This window comes from Ambystoma mexicanum, chromosome 9, assembly GCF_040938575.1.
Source record: "Ambystoma mexicanum isolate Mex_15411 chromosome 9, UKY_AmexF1_1, whole genome shotgun sequence".
Taxonomy (NCBI): domain Eukaryota; kingdom Metazoa; phylum Chordata; class Amphibia; order Caudata; family Ambystomatidae; genus Ambystoma; species Ambystoma mexicanum.
Window position 1 is genome coordinate 750,431,027 of NC_090931.1, and position 16,179 is coordinate 750,447,205.

Below are 16,179 nucleotides of genomic sequence, written 5' to 3' on the forward strand. Positions count from 1 at the left end.
ATATCTGGCACACAAGGGGGTGCGTATAACTGCTACCCAACAATCTCTGGCCAACACATTAACAGTGAACACCCGAGCACTTCTCGGGTCTATTATGCATTTATGCTTCACTAATTTCCCAAACACTTCTCTCAGAATATTCAGAAAACTGTCTTCGGTGGGAAATATTTGTCTCCATGTGGAATTGCGTTTTCCTATACTTTCATCATAAACATTCTCCCAACATCACGCATTAGGCATACATATAGACATCATTATGCCACCACCCTTCACTGCAATCTTTCCCATCACTTGTGTCTCAGTGTATCTCATCACTTCACTGTGGCTTTCTCTATTGTTACGTTTATCCATACTACTCTTCCATACTATAGACTATGGTCTGGGTACACCTGCCTAGGGGTGCGGGGGTAGGGGATGGTGGGTTTTGTCACAATCCCCATGTCCCCATTCCCATGGAGTCCTACTGGGCTCCATGTGAACGCTGATGTACCGTTCCGCTGCCACTTGTGATATGCCGATATAGCTGAGATATTAGATGGCGGAATCGGTGTTAAAGGGTTACCGCCAACCTCGTAATGAAGCCCATGCTGCCATAAACAGTTCCTTATCAGTTAATGGCTGTAAGGTGTCAGAGAAAGGGCGTCAGGCAAGGTCAGAGTCCTACATCCCGTTCTCCAGACCGTGGGGGAGCAGTCACTGTGAAAGAAGATCCAGTGTCACCTCAGAGTTGATGGAGACCTTCAAACTATTCCCATCCTGAAACTTGTTGGCCTAGGATAGGCTGTACCCAGAGCACAGGGTTCGGGAACTCCAAAAACTCCAATCTGAAGACACAGAAAGGATAATTTCTTGGACTCTGGATTAGGTCCATTTAGTGCCCAAACCAACAACTTTGCAAGACTTTATTTTGTTCACAATCGTATGTTGGACACTTAAGCTTTTATTCTGGAACCCTGAAAAATATTGTCACATTCGTTTTGGGGGACCATAAAGATTGTAGTATCTGTCCCTGCAGAAGACATGAAGGAACAGTCGCCCTCGCTGAAAGGTTCATTTATTTCCCCACAGTACTAATAGCTACTTTCGTTTTTTAATTGTATTAGGTTTAAAAGCAAACTTTTACAACTGATCCACATCATCTAAGGATCTCTAATAGCTACTTTCACCATTCCCTTGTACCTTAACAACATTATGTTTTTGATTTAATCAATGAAACACCTGTTGCACCTCATACCACATGTCTTGTTTGGCACACTCTGTGACAATAGATGCACACGTGCGTGGCACAGTGTGTTGACATCTTCTTGATTAAGATTCCCAGAGAAATAGGCTAAGCATTAGGTTGAGATTAAAAGCAATATCAGGTCTATGGATGTTGCGCCTCCAAACAATACATATTTTGGAACCTCGGCAAAGCATTGGGGTACATGTACAGGTGCTGGGAGCCATTCAGCCACTTTGGAATGGAGCTGAATATTGCATTGTTATTGAACAAGAGAGTCAGTAAAATGTGCGCTGCATTTTCTAGAGGCCTAAAGTAATTCCTGATTGTTTACTAGGTAGGGGGATGTGGGCCACAGCCGAAAGCCACGGCCAGTGGGCTAAGGTATTTTATTCAAATTGTGGCAGAGTGGACAGGGGCCACGGCTGCAACGAAGGCATCTAGCATAAGAATCACCTGCACTAGGGGCCTTGAGAACTGTCTTCCTGCGCAGACACTAGGCATGCCTATCAATTAATCGTGCCTTACCTTCAGGGTATTATCATTAATACCTCGGAGTACTTCAGAAACTCGATTTACAAATGATCTATACATGATGTACTTATTTGTTTGACCAACTCATGGTTTTGTTTTCCTTGTCATTTTTGTGAATGTGATATTTTTGAATTCATCATCGTCTTTGATTCAGTGGGCCTCATTCCGAGTCTGGCGTTAACCAATGGCGCTATTAGCGCCTTGGTCGGCGCCGGACCCGTACCGGCACCGCCCTGGTGGAATGGGATATTTCCGCCCTATTGCGAGTTGACCAGGGCGGTAATTTCCCATTCCCCAGGGCTCTTCCCCATTCCCAAATGAGCCCCAATAGGGCTCAATGGGAATGGGGAAATTGCAAATAACGGTGACCGTACTTTACGGTCACCGTTATTGGCTTAAAAGCCCCTTTGCGCCCTCGTCCCTAACGCCTGCTAAAAGCAGGCGTTAGGGACGAGGGCGCAAAGGGAACTCGGAATGTGGCGGTAAGGGATTACCGGCACCGGTCTCGTTAACAGTGACCGGTATCCCTTACCGCCATACTCGGAATGAGGCCCATATCTTGTTTCACCTTCTGGTGGATGTAAATATGTTCTTTGTGTTCTATCTGTATGCGAAAAATACGAAAGTTCCTTTTTTACTGCATATAAAAACTTCAATGTGAATATCTGAGATACGCTCTACGACTTTTTGAGCACCATATGAATTTTTATAAATAATTGTAACGAGGACAACATAGAAAGTTGTCTGCAGCGTGGACATCTTTGTGTTGATTACAGTGTCCTGACCCCAACCACGCATGCCCACGAGGGGCACCCCTGCTAGATGTAGTACTGTCTTCCTATCAACATGTGTGTTGCATTCTACCATTACAGAGCTTGTGCGACCGCTTTTGATACCATCACTAGATCGTGGTAGCCTCCAGTTACCTCTGACCCCTGACCCCTGAGCCACTTCCTCAGTAGCCACTTGCGCAGTCCTGCATGGGGTATCAGGTAAAATACAATTATTCCTCAATGTTTCACAAGATTCCTCGCTGTGCTCGCCTCTCAGCATTCTACTTGTACTCACAATGTATCCAGTCTGTCCTATTCTTCTGTCTTCCTCACTGCCCGCTCCAGTTTCATTTGGACAATGGAATAGAAGTTCTGTCTGTAATAGGTCTCTTCCTTTTCTTGACATCTACCTCAGACTGAGTCTTCATCTTTTTAGTGTTACCGAGACTTGGTTCACTTCCTCAACACTTTTGCTGCTGTCTCCTTCTCCTGTACTAAGCTTTCTCATACTTCTTAATGTACTGGTAAATGCGGGGGGTTAGGGGGATTTGACATCTTATTTAATTTCTTGTCACCCCTCTTAATCTTAACATGTCTTCACTTTTGAATACCACCTTTCCTCACTTTCCTGATCTTCCATAGGCTTCCGGGCCCTATCCCCACTCTTTGCTGAGACGGGGACACCCTCCTCTCTGTTCTCCTGCCGCGTGATGTCCCATTCTTTGCTCTTGGTGTCTTTAATCTTCATCTGACTATCACTTAACCCTTTTGCCCTTTTCTTTCTCTTCTTGAATCTCACCATCTTTATCAATCTCCATGACCCTCTCATGCTTCAGGTTATTCTCTTTACCTCATATTTTGCTATTTCCCTTCTGATGCTACTATCTCTACTTTTTCAATCTACTCCTCAGTCCTCCAATTGCGTTCCTTATCCACAACACTATCTCCTTCTCTCACCACCTCTCCATCCACTTCAGTCTTTTCTCAGCGTGATATATGTAACTTTGGAACTCCTATCTTTCTCTCTACTCTTCTTTCATCCCTTCCCTCGCCCAATGCAATCTCACTTCTTGCAGTCAACCTGGCTTCCTCTTGTCTGCATTCTGGACTTTTTTCTATCCTTGCCTCACTCTTCCCTGCCTAAGGCTTTACTCCCTCCCACAAACAATCTCAGCCCTGGCTCTTTCCTGCTCTCCTTGCTCTTCCAGCTTCCCTTTGCCACGATGAAAAGGCAGTGGAAGAAATGGCTCCACTATTAATTTCACCTTTCTTTCTTCCTTCCCTCCTCCTACAATTAAAAAAATATGACTGCTCAGATTTAGCTTTTTCTCAGTGTACTTTTACCTCTGGCGCCCTTTTCTGCTCCTCAATCGTGTCTGGCAACACCCTCTCTTGATCCCTCTTCATCTTCTTCCATTTCCTCCTCTGGATTTGCTAGCTACTTTACCCCAAAGGTTTTCTTCTGTGCTCTTCATTTGCTCCCTCTTCTTCTCATTCTGATCTTCCATTCGTCTCTCATTCTACCTCCCCATCCTCCTCTTTGCTTTTTTCTGGTTTCGCTACTTTTTTATTTTAACGAGGGCTCACCTTGTTGCCTTTCATGATGTGCTGCCATCTTCTCTTGTCTATTCTCTTTAATCTCTCCCTATTTCTTCCTTTCCTTCTGTTTGCAAACACACTTTTGTTCTCCCGAACTTAAAAAACCTCTCTTGTCCCTACGTTTCCTGTCAACTTCTGTTCTAGCTCACTTCTTCCTTTTCTTTCCACAGTTCACAAGCGTGTGCGGTATGCCCATATTTTCTCTTTTTTGGGACCAACATTGTTCTCTCTCTATATCAGTCTGGATTTCGTCTTTTCCACTCCACTAGAACAGTTCTACTTCATGCCACTAATTCCTTGCTCAGAGCTCGCCATGCTGATCCATCTTCTATTCTCATCCTCTTAGACTCTCTGCAGCTTTTGCAACTGTTGATCATCCCACTCTCTTCTCCACACTTTCCTCACTTGGATTTTTGGACTATGTTCTCCAATGGTTCAGCCCCTACCTAATAGATGACAAGCACTCTGTTTCCTGGGCTGGCTAAATTCCCTCTTTCCTTCCTCTCAACTTCACGGTATCCCAGGTCTCTCTCCTTGGCCCTTTCATCCTCTCTCTCTCTACACCATTTCTCTCTCTGCCTTTGTTGCCTATTTCCATCTTTCATGCCGCTTCCATGCTAAAAGACTCTCAGATTTGTCTCTCCTTTTCCCCTTTTTCGGATTTTCTGACTTCCTCTATGCCACTTTTCTAGGTGTCTCCTTGCTAACCAGTCATGGATACATTCCCATTGTGTTCCTGCTAAAAGGGAGGTGTTATTCTTATCCACCACAACTCTACCCCCAACAATGCCTCCCCGAGCCCTGTCCTTTCCTCCTTCCTCTCTGCCTTTTTCTACAACTGCTGGCTATCTCACTGTTATCTTCGACTCCCCTCTCTCTCTTTTTTCCCCCACATTTCTAACACTGCATGCATCTATCTCTATACTATGCACAAAGCTTGCTTGTTTCGCTCCGTAATGCTACCAAGCTTCTTGTTTGTTCCCCTATCTTTCCCCGACTTGACTAAGCAATGCTCTATTAGTAGGAATTGCTGTCTCTCACCTTACTCCTCTTCGATCAGTCATTAACTCGTACATACGCCTTGTTTTTTTTCTCTCCCCTTGTAATTCTTTTGTTTCTTCTCTTCTTTCGAACACTTAGCTTGCCTTTGATTATCTTCTCCTATTCCACTTTCTATGCATAGTATATCAATGTTTCCATGGTCTTGCCCTACTCTATCGTTCCTCTTTGAGCACCTTCTACCAACTTTCTTGTCTGCTTCATTCTCAATCACAAAATCTCCCTTCTGTTCCTAAATACCCTTTTGCTCAATCCCACTTTCCTTCCTTCCCTCTTCCAGCTCCAAAGCACAGGAATTCACTGCCTGTATTATGTCCTCTTCATCTTTAACTATGTTCTTCCTTTGTCTCAAATCTTATCTTTTTTCCTTTGTCTCTCACATGTAAATTGCATCCTTTGTGGTTGTTTATTTATTATTACTTCATACTCTTTTATCGTTTTTGTTCCCTGTGCATCGCTTGATGAAATCGATATTTCAATCTAATAAATACGAAATGAATACCAAATTTGAGTCAAAATGTATTCTGTAAGATAGACAATAGAAGCCAGGCATGTTGGACGCTTGTTGGCCAATGTTCTTAATATTAGAGGCTGATAAGCCGTTATGAAAGCGCAGCAAGTTAAGATCTATGTGCACCTCCAGTTGCAAGTTATAATCTTTATACAAAAATGAGGGGTCCCCAGGGTGAACCATTCACATTTTTGAACTTTTCATACTGGTTGGCCACTATTCAGGCACAGACTCTACTTGAAATTCTGATTGAATCCATAAGTCAGCACACATCTAGACATTAAATAAAATGATTTTTATTTTATTAAGTTTAATTAAGAGTGAAAAGCTATATAATCACTTTACATAGAAAACATCTATTACACAATTTTGAATTAATTCAACTGTGATCAAGGTTTATGACATCCTACAATGCAATTGTGATAAGATTTCATAACATCATATACTAAAAACATCACATATATATCGTTAGACAATTCAGAGACAAACCAACACATTGTATCTCAAGTGCAAAATACACATTACCTAGACATCTATGCAGAATGCATTTGATGCAGATTCTAGCACTTATGATTCAGTGTTGAGAAGTCCCCATACAATGTAATTTTATAAAAAGAGACAAAGGTAAAACACAGGATATACCACACAGGTTAATGGTAACAAAGACTTATTTTTATATATATGGACCAATCCAAAGGGAAGATGATCTTAATCCTATTCTGTCCTTGTCTTAACTGTACACTACTGAAAACATCTTTACCAAAACCCTATAGTTCCCGCCAATATGATCTGAACACACACCCCAGGTCTACGTCTTGGATATGGTCTCCAAAACCAGGAACAATAATCTGTGCTGCATATATGTCAGCATGACGTTTCGGCAGTTGTTCTACTTCGCTGCCTTCATCAGGACCCCAAGGGAAGTTGGAGCTCTGTGGATGTGATATGTAAAATTACTAATATTGTTAAAAGACTAAAAAAGGAAGAAGAAGAAAGGAAGGAATCTTCTTCCATAGAAAGGATATTCTGTCTAGAGAAGATAAAACCAACAGAAATGCAAGAAAGGAAAAGAAACCAATCTCAATTGAAAGTGCCCTTTTACCTCTGTGAGTGTGCTGACAATCAACCACCAGTGCACCCACCAGACGAAAGAATGAAAGAATTTCAGTCCATTCCTACCGGGGGCCATCACCAAGAAACTCCACACTATGTAGAACCAATCTCAAATAGACATAAAACATGGAAAACACCCAGAAGTGAAAATGAAAGACTAAATCTTGACAGATTCCACTCAGCGCTTCCGGGCTCAATAATATGGTTTTCATTGAGTTGGGTAACAATGACACCTAAGATTAGACATGAGATGAAATAGGCATGAAACAATGTATAAATAAGTGATAATACTAATTGATCTTGGAGAATGATTCGGAGGACACATACAAAATGAGAATTTAAAGGAATAGCATGGGTTAGGGTATATATATTGCTCACCTCCCGCTTGACGATGTGTGCCTGAAAAAAGGAATAAGGCAATATTTTAGTCAATGACAATCATTTCTAATGCTACAGTCTTAACCTGAAAGGCTCTGTTATGACAGGCTTTTCAGATGAAAATGAGAAATGTGTATTTCTGCATATCTTCCAACCCATTCTGGACTTAAAAATGAACATGTATGGTGTAGTTCAGCTTTATCACTCCATTAAAACTTTAGTGTCCATAATATATTTCAAATGAACAGTCTAGCTGATTAGGTCATAACCAAATAGTCTAACAAAAATGCCCCTCATTTGGGGTTTTCTCCTCTGCTTGACAGCCCTGAGGCAGAGGAGAATTGTTCTGTGGGATTTTCTTATGCCATAAACCCATTTTGTACATGCAGAAACTGTGGCATCACGGCAACATCAATAATCATATCACGTTTATGTAGCCAATGTTTTAGAAAACAATAAAAGATCAAATATTTATATTTGACCCTTTTTCTCCCAGTACAGACTCTTTATACTTTGACCTGCTCATGTATCAATTGTTTCAGTTTCCAGTACACAACATTCTGTTAAACTAGTTCTACAATAAAGACACTGTATACATATCTTCAACCACCAAACTGGGTGCCTGTTACTTACTTGTCAATGGTTGCTTTAACTCGTAACTGATAATTGAGTTCGGGCAATTTAATCAGGAGACTGTAAAATCAACAAAGTGACCAAGATAAGTTGAAGGATATATGTATATGTCATCCAACAATTATGAGGCCTCTAAGAGGTGTGCGAGCACTCTATATAAACTGTCAATCAATCAATTATAAAATGTCTTACACAATGCATATGCAGGCTAATTCACAAAGATCCACTGGCATGGGATGCAAGGTTGAAACTGTGCCTCAGATCCTCTCTCCGCCTTTTCTCTGTTGACCAAACCTTTTTAGTCAGCAGGGATTTGCGTGCATACATTGGACTGGCTGCTGGTACAAGGGATAGCAGCCAATCCCACCATGCATACCTATGTTTTGGGCACCTTTCATCGACACCGGTCAGTCCTTTCAAGGCCATACAAATGACAGAGACACAGAAACACACAGACACAGAGACACACACACGCCATCTTTTTAAGGACCTAGTATATAATGTATGCATTCTTACCGTAGTTTAGCATTGAACTGCACACCAGTTTTAAGCACCAATGGCCTGTGAGATTGTGTTGACATGGATGGTTGTCTTTCCACTATAAATGAGCTGTTTAAAAAGAAAATAAAGATTTTTTTTAAAAACAGATATGCAAAAATTATTCCAAAAAGTTGATTTATTACTTGAATATATTGCGCTTTTTGCCCAAGCTATTCTCAACTGCGTAATATTTTTTATTTTGATTTTCATGTACTAGGATTTTCTTTCTTTTAAAGGTTTGTTGAAGAATGCTTTTCTTCATATAAGATAATGCATACGACACTCCGTAGATTGTCTTCACTTACATTATGCGCTCCAAGCATGCATTTGTTTGTAATAATGTATACAAATTGTAGACCATCCCGCGATCTGGCAAGGCTCAATCAACTACTCTGATTGGTTAGAAGACTCTCTAGCTGATCTAGCTGCTGGCGAACAACAGAAGTGAAATTCATTATTAACGAATGGGATCCATTGAATCTTCTGATTCAGACCCACCGACAGACATTCGACTCACCCCTACCAGGCATCATGACACAGGAGCGATGGCGAGAGATGTGATCAGAGACCATATAGATTCATAGCCTTCTTTTAAAATATTCAGGAATGTTGACAGCTACAGCAAGTGCTGTTTAGTGTAATTTGCTTAAGTATTCTGTGCACATTAAGCTGTACTGGCAAATGTTGGGTACGTTTTATTTGAGTGTTAATGTCTTGTGTGTGAAGGAACGGCATATGGCTATATGCTATGAGGAAAGAAAGCCTGTTCAGAGAAAAGATTTTGTTAAAAATCCTAAAAGGGTACTTCACATTTTATGATGAGATCTAATGGTAAATCACAAGCAGGAGTGTGTACAGTTACCATTGTTAACGTCTCTTCTAGTTCACGACTGGCTTGGTGTTCTTTCTTCAGTGGTAATGCCCCCTATTTTGTTAACGTCTGTTTGCACACTAGGGTTTGTGTCGGACTCTTCTATGAATTTCCGTAATGCAATGCTAAAATAGTCCAGTCTTGTCTACATGCTTTGTCTTTATTGAGACACTAACAATTTTCACTAAGCCCCTCAGATTTTTGGCTGCTGTTCATGCCCCGGTTATTTCAAAAGTGAATGGTGGGAACACATTACTTTCGGGTCTGCCTGCTTCTACTTTGGCCCAGCTGAAGTCTGTTTTTCATTCTGCTGTCAGACTGGTGACTGGTATTAGGACATTTGATCAAATTACTAATGTTGTGTGAGCTGTATTGTCTTCCTCTACATTACCAGATTGAATTTAAAATCTTTTCTCTAGTTTATAAAGCACTTAATCAGGGTGTACCTTCTTATTTGGTGAATATGTTGACTATATCTGGAGGTCTCCGGTAATCAGATATGACAATATTAAATCTTATGAGTGGTGAGATCCCAACATGCAAGCACTTGCAACTTGCAAATCAGGCTTTCTCTTTTACTGACTTTAAAAAGGCTCTTACAACTTAGTGTTTAAATGGGCTATATGGTTTAGTGATTTAGCTTTTTTCTATTGTATATTATTCTGCATTTCTGGTGTTCATAAATGTGCAATATTGTAAAGCTTTAACCAAAAAAGAGACTCCCGGTGATTCAACACTAAGAAATGTAGTGTTGATGATACAATCTTACCCCGGACTCACTAAACAATCAAAACATAAATAATGCCTGGATCAAAGTAGTAGTGTACAGAACAGAGAACCCCAAACAATAAGTCAAAAATGTAAACCAAATGTTATTCTTTATCAAAATGTAAAGACACATATAAACAACACTTGAGAACAAAAATGTCCCATTAATGATCCATCATTAAATCATCAAACAATGGATACACCCTGTGCTACATCAATCTCATGCACTATCAATGTGTGCTTAAAATATAGACCCCACACCAAATCCTTATTGTTTTGACAATATTGTAAAGTGACTTGGTGCCTTTGTGTTAGAGTGCATTCTACAAATGCAATAATATAAAACAAAAATAGAATAAATTAACTAATATGTTTCTTGTTGCACCTAGGATTTTGAGAAATAATCAGGCTGCCACACATTTAGCACATCTAGCCAAGTTGCATAAGGAAGTAATACCCACCTCGGCTCTTGTAAACGCGATTGGCAAACCCTAATGTAAAACAAGGCTCGATTTTGAAAGATGGCCTTCTAATTTGTCTAACTACATATTAGTATTCTTCGCGTAGCCCCATATCTCTGTCTCACATAAGCTAACAAAGCTGAAGTTTTGTTTCTGAGCCTTTATAATGGGAACCAGTCAGTATCCCCAAGGAGATGATCAAAACCAGTTAAAGTTGCAATCAAATAAGATGTCTTGTTAGGTATAGACAGTTTAATGTATTATCATAAAGTACACCCAGATTGAACAAATCCTTTAAGACTTCTATCATCTCATGCCCCAAGATCAAATTATATTTTTGTTTTCCTTTTTCCCTAAAAAACACATATATTTTGGTTTTGTACAATAAACGTGTAACCCAGAGACATAATATTCATCTACAGCATTAAGTGATCTCCTCCAACTGATCTTAGTGACATCAAAGAAAATGCAATCATCAGCAGAAACCATCCAAGTGATATGCTTATTTCTAAATATTTTGGGGAAACATCTGATTTGTCGGATTTTGAAATGCAGATCCGCTATCTGAAGATTATATAAAAATGGTGGCACTATGCACCCTTCATTTCAGATATCATTGTATTCATTTCAGCATTGTGCTAAAGACTCCCTTTGGTATGGATCAGTTGATTTTAAACTCTGCCTGATTTATAGCATACCATTGCCAAGGGGAACCAGATGTTAACCCGCTGTTCACCAAATCATATTGCTTTTGATGTGTCCCCTTACCCATGCCTCTCCTATTCTAAATAGACACTTGCAACAATGCCACCACTTATAGGATAAAGAGTAGGGTGTAGTGTTGACATCTGTTGTGTCCACAACCACTTCTAGCGGAAATGGCTTCATGCCTTTTTCAAAGTTTAAAAAGAGCATTACCATGAACAAGACAAAACTAAGTAGATAAGGAAAGACCGGGGAGCTCACGACAATAAACAGCAAATATACGTAAGGTATTTTCAGGGCCACAGTTAGTGTAAAGGGAACCAAATGTCCTCTGATTTGTTTTGTGAACATTGCAATGTCCATGCAGCCCCTGTACATGTCGCTCTCACCTTCCAGGCAGAGGGGCTTCCAGCATCCATGCAGCTCTGTACATGTCACCGTCACCTTCCAGACAGAGGGGCTTCCAGCATCCATGCAGCCCCTGTACATGTCTCCCTCACCTTCCAGGCCGTGGGGCATCCAGCATCCATGCAGCCTCTGTACATGTCTCTGTCACCTTCCAGGCAGAGGGGCTTCCAGCATCCATGCAGCCTCTGTACATGTCTCCGTCACCTTTTAGGCAGAGGGGCTTCCAGCATCCATGCAGACTCTGTACATGTCACTGTCACCTTCCAGGCAGAGGGGCTTCCAGCATCCATGCAGCTTCTGTACATGTCACTGTCACCTTCCAGGCAGAGGGGCTTCCAGCATCCATGCAGCCCCTGTACATGTCACCCTCACATTCCAGGCAGAGGGGCCTCCAGCATCCATGCAGCCTCTGTACATGTCACTGTCACCTTCCAGGCAGAGGGGCTTCCAGCATCCATGCAGCTCTGTACATGTCACCGTCACCTTCCAGACAGAGGGGCTTCCAGCATCCATGCAGCCCCTGTACATGTCACCCTCACCTTCCAGGCCGTGGGGCATCCAGCATCCATGCAGCCTCTGTACATGTCTCTGTCACCTTCCAGGCAGAGGGGCTTCCAGCATCCATGCAGCCTCTGTACATGTCTCCGTCACCTTCTAGGCAGAGGGGCTTCCAGCATCCATGCAGACTCTGTACATGTCACTGTCACCTTCCAGGCAGAGGGGCTTCCAGCATCCATGCAGACTCTGTAGATGTCACTGTCACCTTCCAGGCAGAGGGGCTTCCAGCATCCATGCAGCCCCTGTACATGTCACCCTCACATTCCAGGCAGAGGAGCCTCCAGCATCCATGCAGCCTATGTACATGTCACTGTCACCTTCCTGGCAGAGGGGCTTCCAGCATCCATGCAGCCTCTGTACATGTTGCCCTCACCTTCCAGGCAAAGGGGCTTCCAGCATCCATGCAGCCTCTGTACATGTCACCCTCACCTTCCAGGCCGAGGGGCTTCTGGCATCCATGCAGACTCTGTACATGTCTCCATCACCTTCCAGGCAGAGGGGCTTCCAGCATCCATGCAGACTCTGTACATGTCGCCCTCACTTTCAAGGCCGAGGGGCTTCTGGCATCCATGCAGACTCTGTACATGTCACCCTCACCTTCCAAGCAGAGGGGCTTCCAGCATCCATGCAGCCTCTGTACATGTCAGGGGTGACCTTCCAGGCCGAGTGCCTTCCAGCATCCATGCAGCCTCTGTACATGTCACCCTCACCTTCCAGGCCGTGGGGCCTCCAGCATCCATGCAGCCTCTATACATGTCACTGTCACCTTCCAGGCAGAGGGGCTTCCAGCATCCATGCAGACTCTGTACATGTCTCCATCACCTTCCAGGCAGAGGGGCTTCCAGCATCCATGCAGCCTCTGTACATGTCACCGTCACCTTCCAGGACGTGGGGCCTCCAGCATCCATGCAGCCTCTGTACATGTCACTGTCACCTTCCAGGCAGAGGGGCTTCCAGGATCCATGCAGCCTCTGTACATGTCACCCTCACCTTCCAGGCAGAGGGGCTTCTGGCATCCATGCAGCCTCTGGTCATGTCACCTTCACATTGCAAGCCAAACTTAGTACACAGCCCACTCTCCAGGAACTTCCAGGAGGCTGACTACTGCTCACAATCAGGACTCTATATCCACAGGTGATAGTGGATTAACACACATTACAGAGAGCTTTACATATGCACTTCTGCAGGTGTTCTCTGCAGCCATATATGAAGGATTTTCTTTATTGAAGAATTTGCTGGAAACATTACTCCATAATTTTAGGTTGTCTAGATCTGCATGTGTGACCAAAACAGCTACATGTATTCTATTACCTTTATTCATTGCATAAAGAGGATGAGACCAGCAACACCTTCTGGTACGACGTTCATTCATCTCACAGGTCCAATCAAACCCTAAAGGAAGCTATTACCTCATTAACAAATCAGTGTCCTCAACCAACAATTAGATAATGAGGGGAATTAAGATTCATAACAGGAATGGCCGATCCCAGGAGGGAGTAAAGGTGCACAAGGGGAAGAACCAATCACATTCAGCCTTAGGTCACCCAACAACCTCATGGGTATAAAAGGGGCTGGGAAAATACATTAATTGTCTTGAGAGATTTGCTGTTACTGCTGGTGTTCCCTTAGTTCAAAGAGAGTGTCGTGGAGTGAAGAATCGTGGAAGGACAGCTGTGTGGAGGGACGCAGTACAAGCCTGGAGATGCTGCAAGGAGAGGTGTCCTGGAGGACAAATTCTGACCAGAAGTGTAAAATAGCCCCTCTCCACACCTTGGGGGACCTGCAGAGCCAAAGACTGAGGATTTTCAACAGTGACTCCTGGGGAAAAATAACAGAAGATACTAGTCCATGATGGGGGAGTCCAGGTCTAGGAAGAGACCTTCTGTGAACAATGAAACCCATGGCCTATGAGCGAGAGCTGCTGTGAATCCAAAACCCAGTGGCTCGGACGGAGAGGTCTGCTGTAAAGCCGAAAACCAAGTCTAGGAAGAGACCTGGTAGAAAGTCTGAAACCCAAGGCCTTCTGCGAATCCTCAAACCCAAAGTCTAAGAGAGAGTGAAACCTGTTAGGAGTCCTTAAGATTTCATTATGAGTTTGCTGGTAAGCACACCGGCACCCTTGTTTCCAGATTGGCAAACTCTGAGTCTGCCTGCCATGGCTGCTGTGCCTGATAGGTCTGACCCTGACAGGCACTGCGGCTATGGTATGCAGACTGTTCACAGAAGCACTGGCACCAGTGCTTCAATGTCCCAATTCCCATAGAGTCCCATAGGAATCTGTGGGAATGGGGACTCACAATTTGCCGGTGCCTGACTTCATAGAGGCTAGGTCGGAGTCATACAGGTATTGCACTTGGATGCAGGCTTCATCCCGATCCTCATGACAGGGGCAAGGATGTCAAGGGTGTAGTGATAGGGAGATGAAGATTAGCATGGGCAGAGCCAATGTGGGAGTCATTGGTAGGAATGGGAGGGGGAATGAATGTGGCGGCAAAAGCAGCAGCTGACACTCGATTCATCCGACACTTGCTTCAGCCATCGAATGATGGAGAAGGAGACTGGCAGTGCTGTGCAGGCAGAGGCTTAGCCGAGGGAATTAAGAGATACAGGTGAGAGGACAGGAGAGCATGGTCAGACCATGAGAGAGGTGTAGTAAGAGGGTTGGAGATGGGGATGTCTGCTGAGATGAGGGCATCCAAGGTATGTCCGGCTGAGTGAGTCGGACCAGAGGGATGAATGGTGAGGTAAAGAAAGTTATAGAGACTGTGGAAGAGTCCAGTGACCAAATCAGGAGAGTCAAGGTGAATATTGAAGTCTCAGAGGAGGAGAAGTTTGGAGGTGGAGGCAAGAAGAGAAGAAGAGAGGTCAGACCACTCTGGGAGGAAGAGGGAGACTGGACTCAGGTTCCTGTAGTTGGTATGCAAAGTCATCGAGAAGGTTGGGGAGACACCAAGCATACAGACGAAAAGGTCTGAGTTGGAACGTTCGTAGCAGGGACCCATTCAGGGAAGATCAAAGCCACTCCGCCTCCAGACTGGTTAGGACTGGTCTTGGAGAGGATTGTGTAGCCCTCAGGGAGGAGTGTGTCAAAAGCAGTGACAGAACTGGCAGTGAACTACATCTCAGTAAGAGCGAAAACATCAAGGTCAAAGTCTTCACGAAGGAGACAGATATCAGAGGAGTGAGAGCAAGAGTTGAGGGTAGCTAGGTGAAGCTGGTTGCCACCTTTGAGGGTCTTCTGAGGAGGGGTACAGGGATGTGGTATGCCTGTCAGAGATGGGGAAACAGCAAGGGGGTGGCAGACAGAGGAGAGGGAGGGGAAGCAAGGAAGTTGATGAGAGACTGAAGACACCTATCAAGAAGGAGGTTGTTGGGCTGAGAGCCATGGGCTATGACAGTGCCATTTCTGATAGATATTAATGATGCAGCTAGAGGATGAGAAGCATGCCAGGAGTGCTTCCTATTTTTATTGGCTTATACAAACCTTTAAAAAAAACAAAAAAAGAAGAAAACATAATTCCAAAAGTCTTAGACATCCTTAGCGTCCTCAACATCAGATAGACGATAGCAAACAATAAGGCTCTCCAACTAACCATATGAGTCAAAAATTAAAATTCCAAAATCACAGTCAAAGTTTCAACCATTCCCATCTCGAGGAAAACAGGAAAGTAGAAGGGGGAAGTAGAAAGCAAGATAAAACAATCAATCGCATTTAAAGTGATTCTGCATTTCGAATTCCTATGTCCCTTTCATTGTTCGTTTTCATCTTCTGGAAGTTTTAAGGCCAGCTTTGTTTTAATGTCACTTAGGAAGTTAGTTAAGGCATAAATCAACTTCTTATCAATACCATCAAACATCCTTTGCCACCAGTCGTTTGCACATAGTGTCGATTGACTTGAGAAGAGAACTCCTAGGCGTCTTGTTCTTATTGAACGCAATTCTCCGCAAAATAGGACAAGATGGTTTAAGGTCTCTTCGTCCTGTCAACAAAATCTGCACATCAGATTAAGATTGGCGTATTTCGCCCATCTCTTTATTCTATCCTT

General features: G+C 43.2%; 1 protein-coding gene across 1 annotated transcript in view; it reads right to left on the reverse strand.

Moving 5' to 3' along the window:
* STAT4 (signal transducer and activator of transcription 4) overlaps nucleotides 1–16,179 on the reverse strand; it is a 632,296-nt gene that overhangs the window by 287,052 nt on the left and 329,065 nt on the right. Inside the window, exons 10-12 of the mRNA XM_069615680.1 lie at nucleotides 8,339–8,431; nucleotides 7,823–7,882; nucleotides 7,190–7,210 (exon numbers count right to left, since the gene is read on the reverse strand). Of these exons, the coding sequence (XP_069471781.1) occupies nucleotides 7,190–7,210; nucleotides 7,823–7,882; nucleotides 8,339–8,431 (174 nt within the window). The remainder of the gene's footprint in view (nucleotides 1–7,189; nucleotides 7,211–7,822; nucleotides 7,883–8,338; nucleotides 8,432–16,179) is intronic.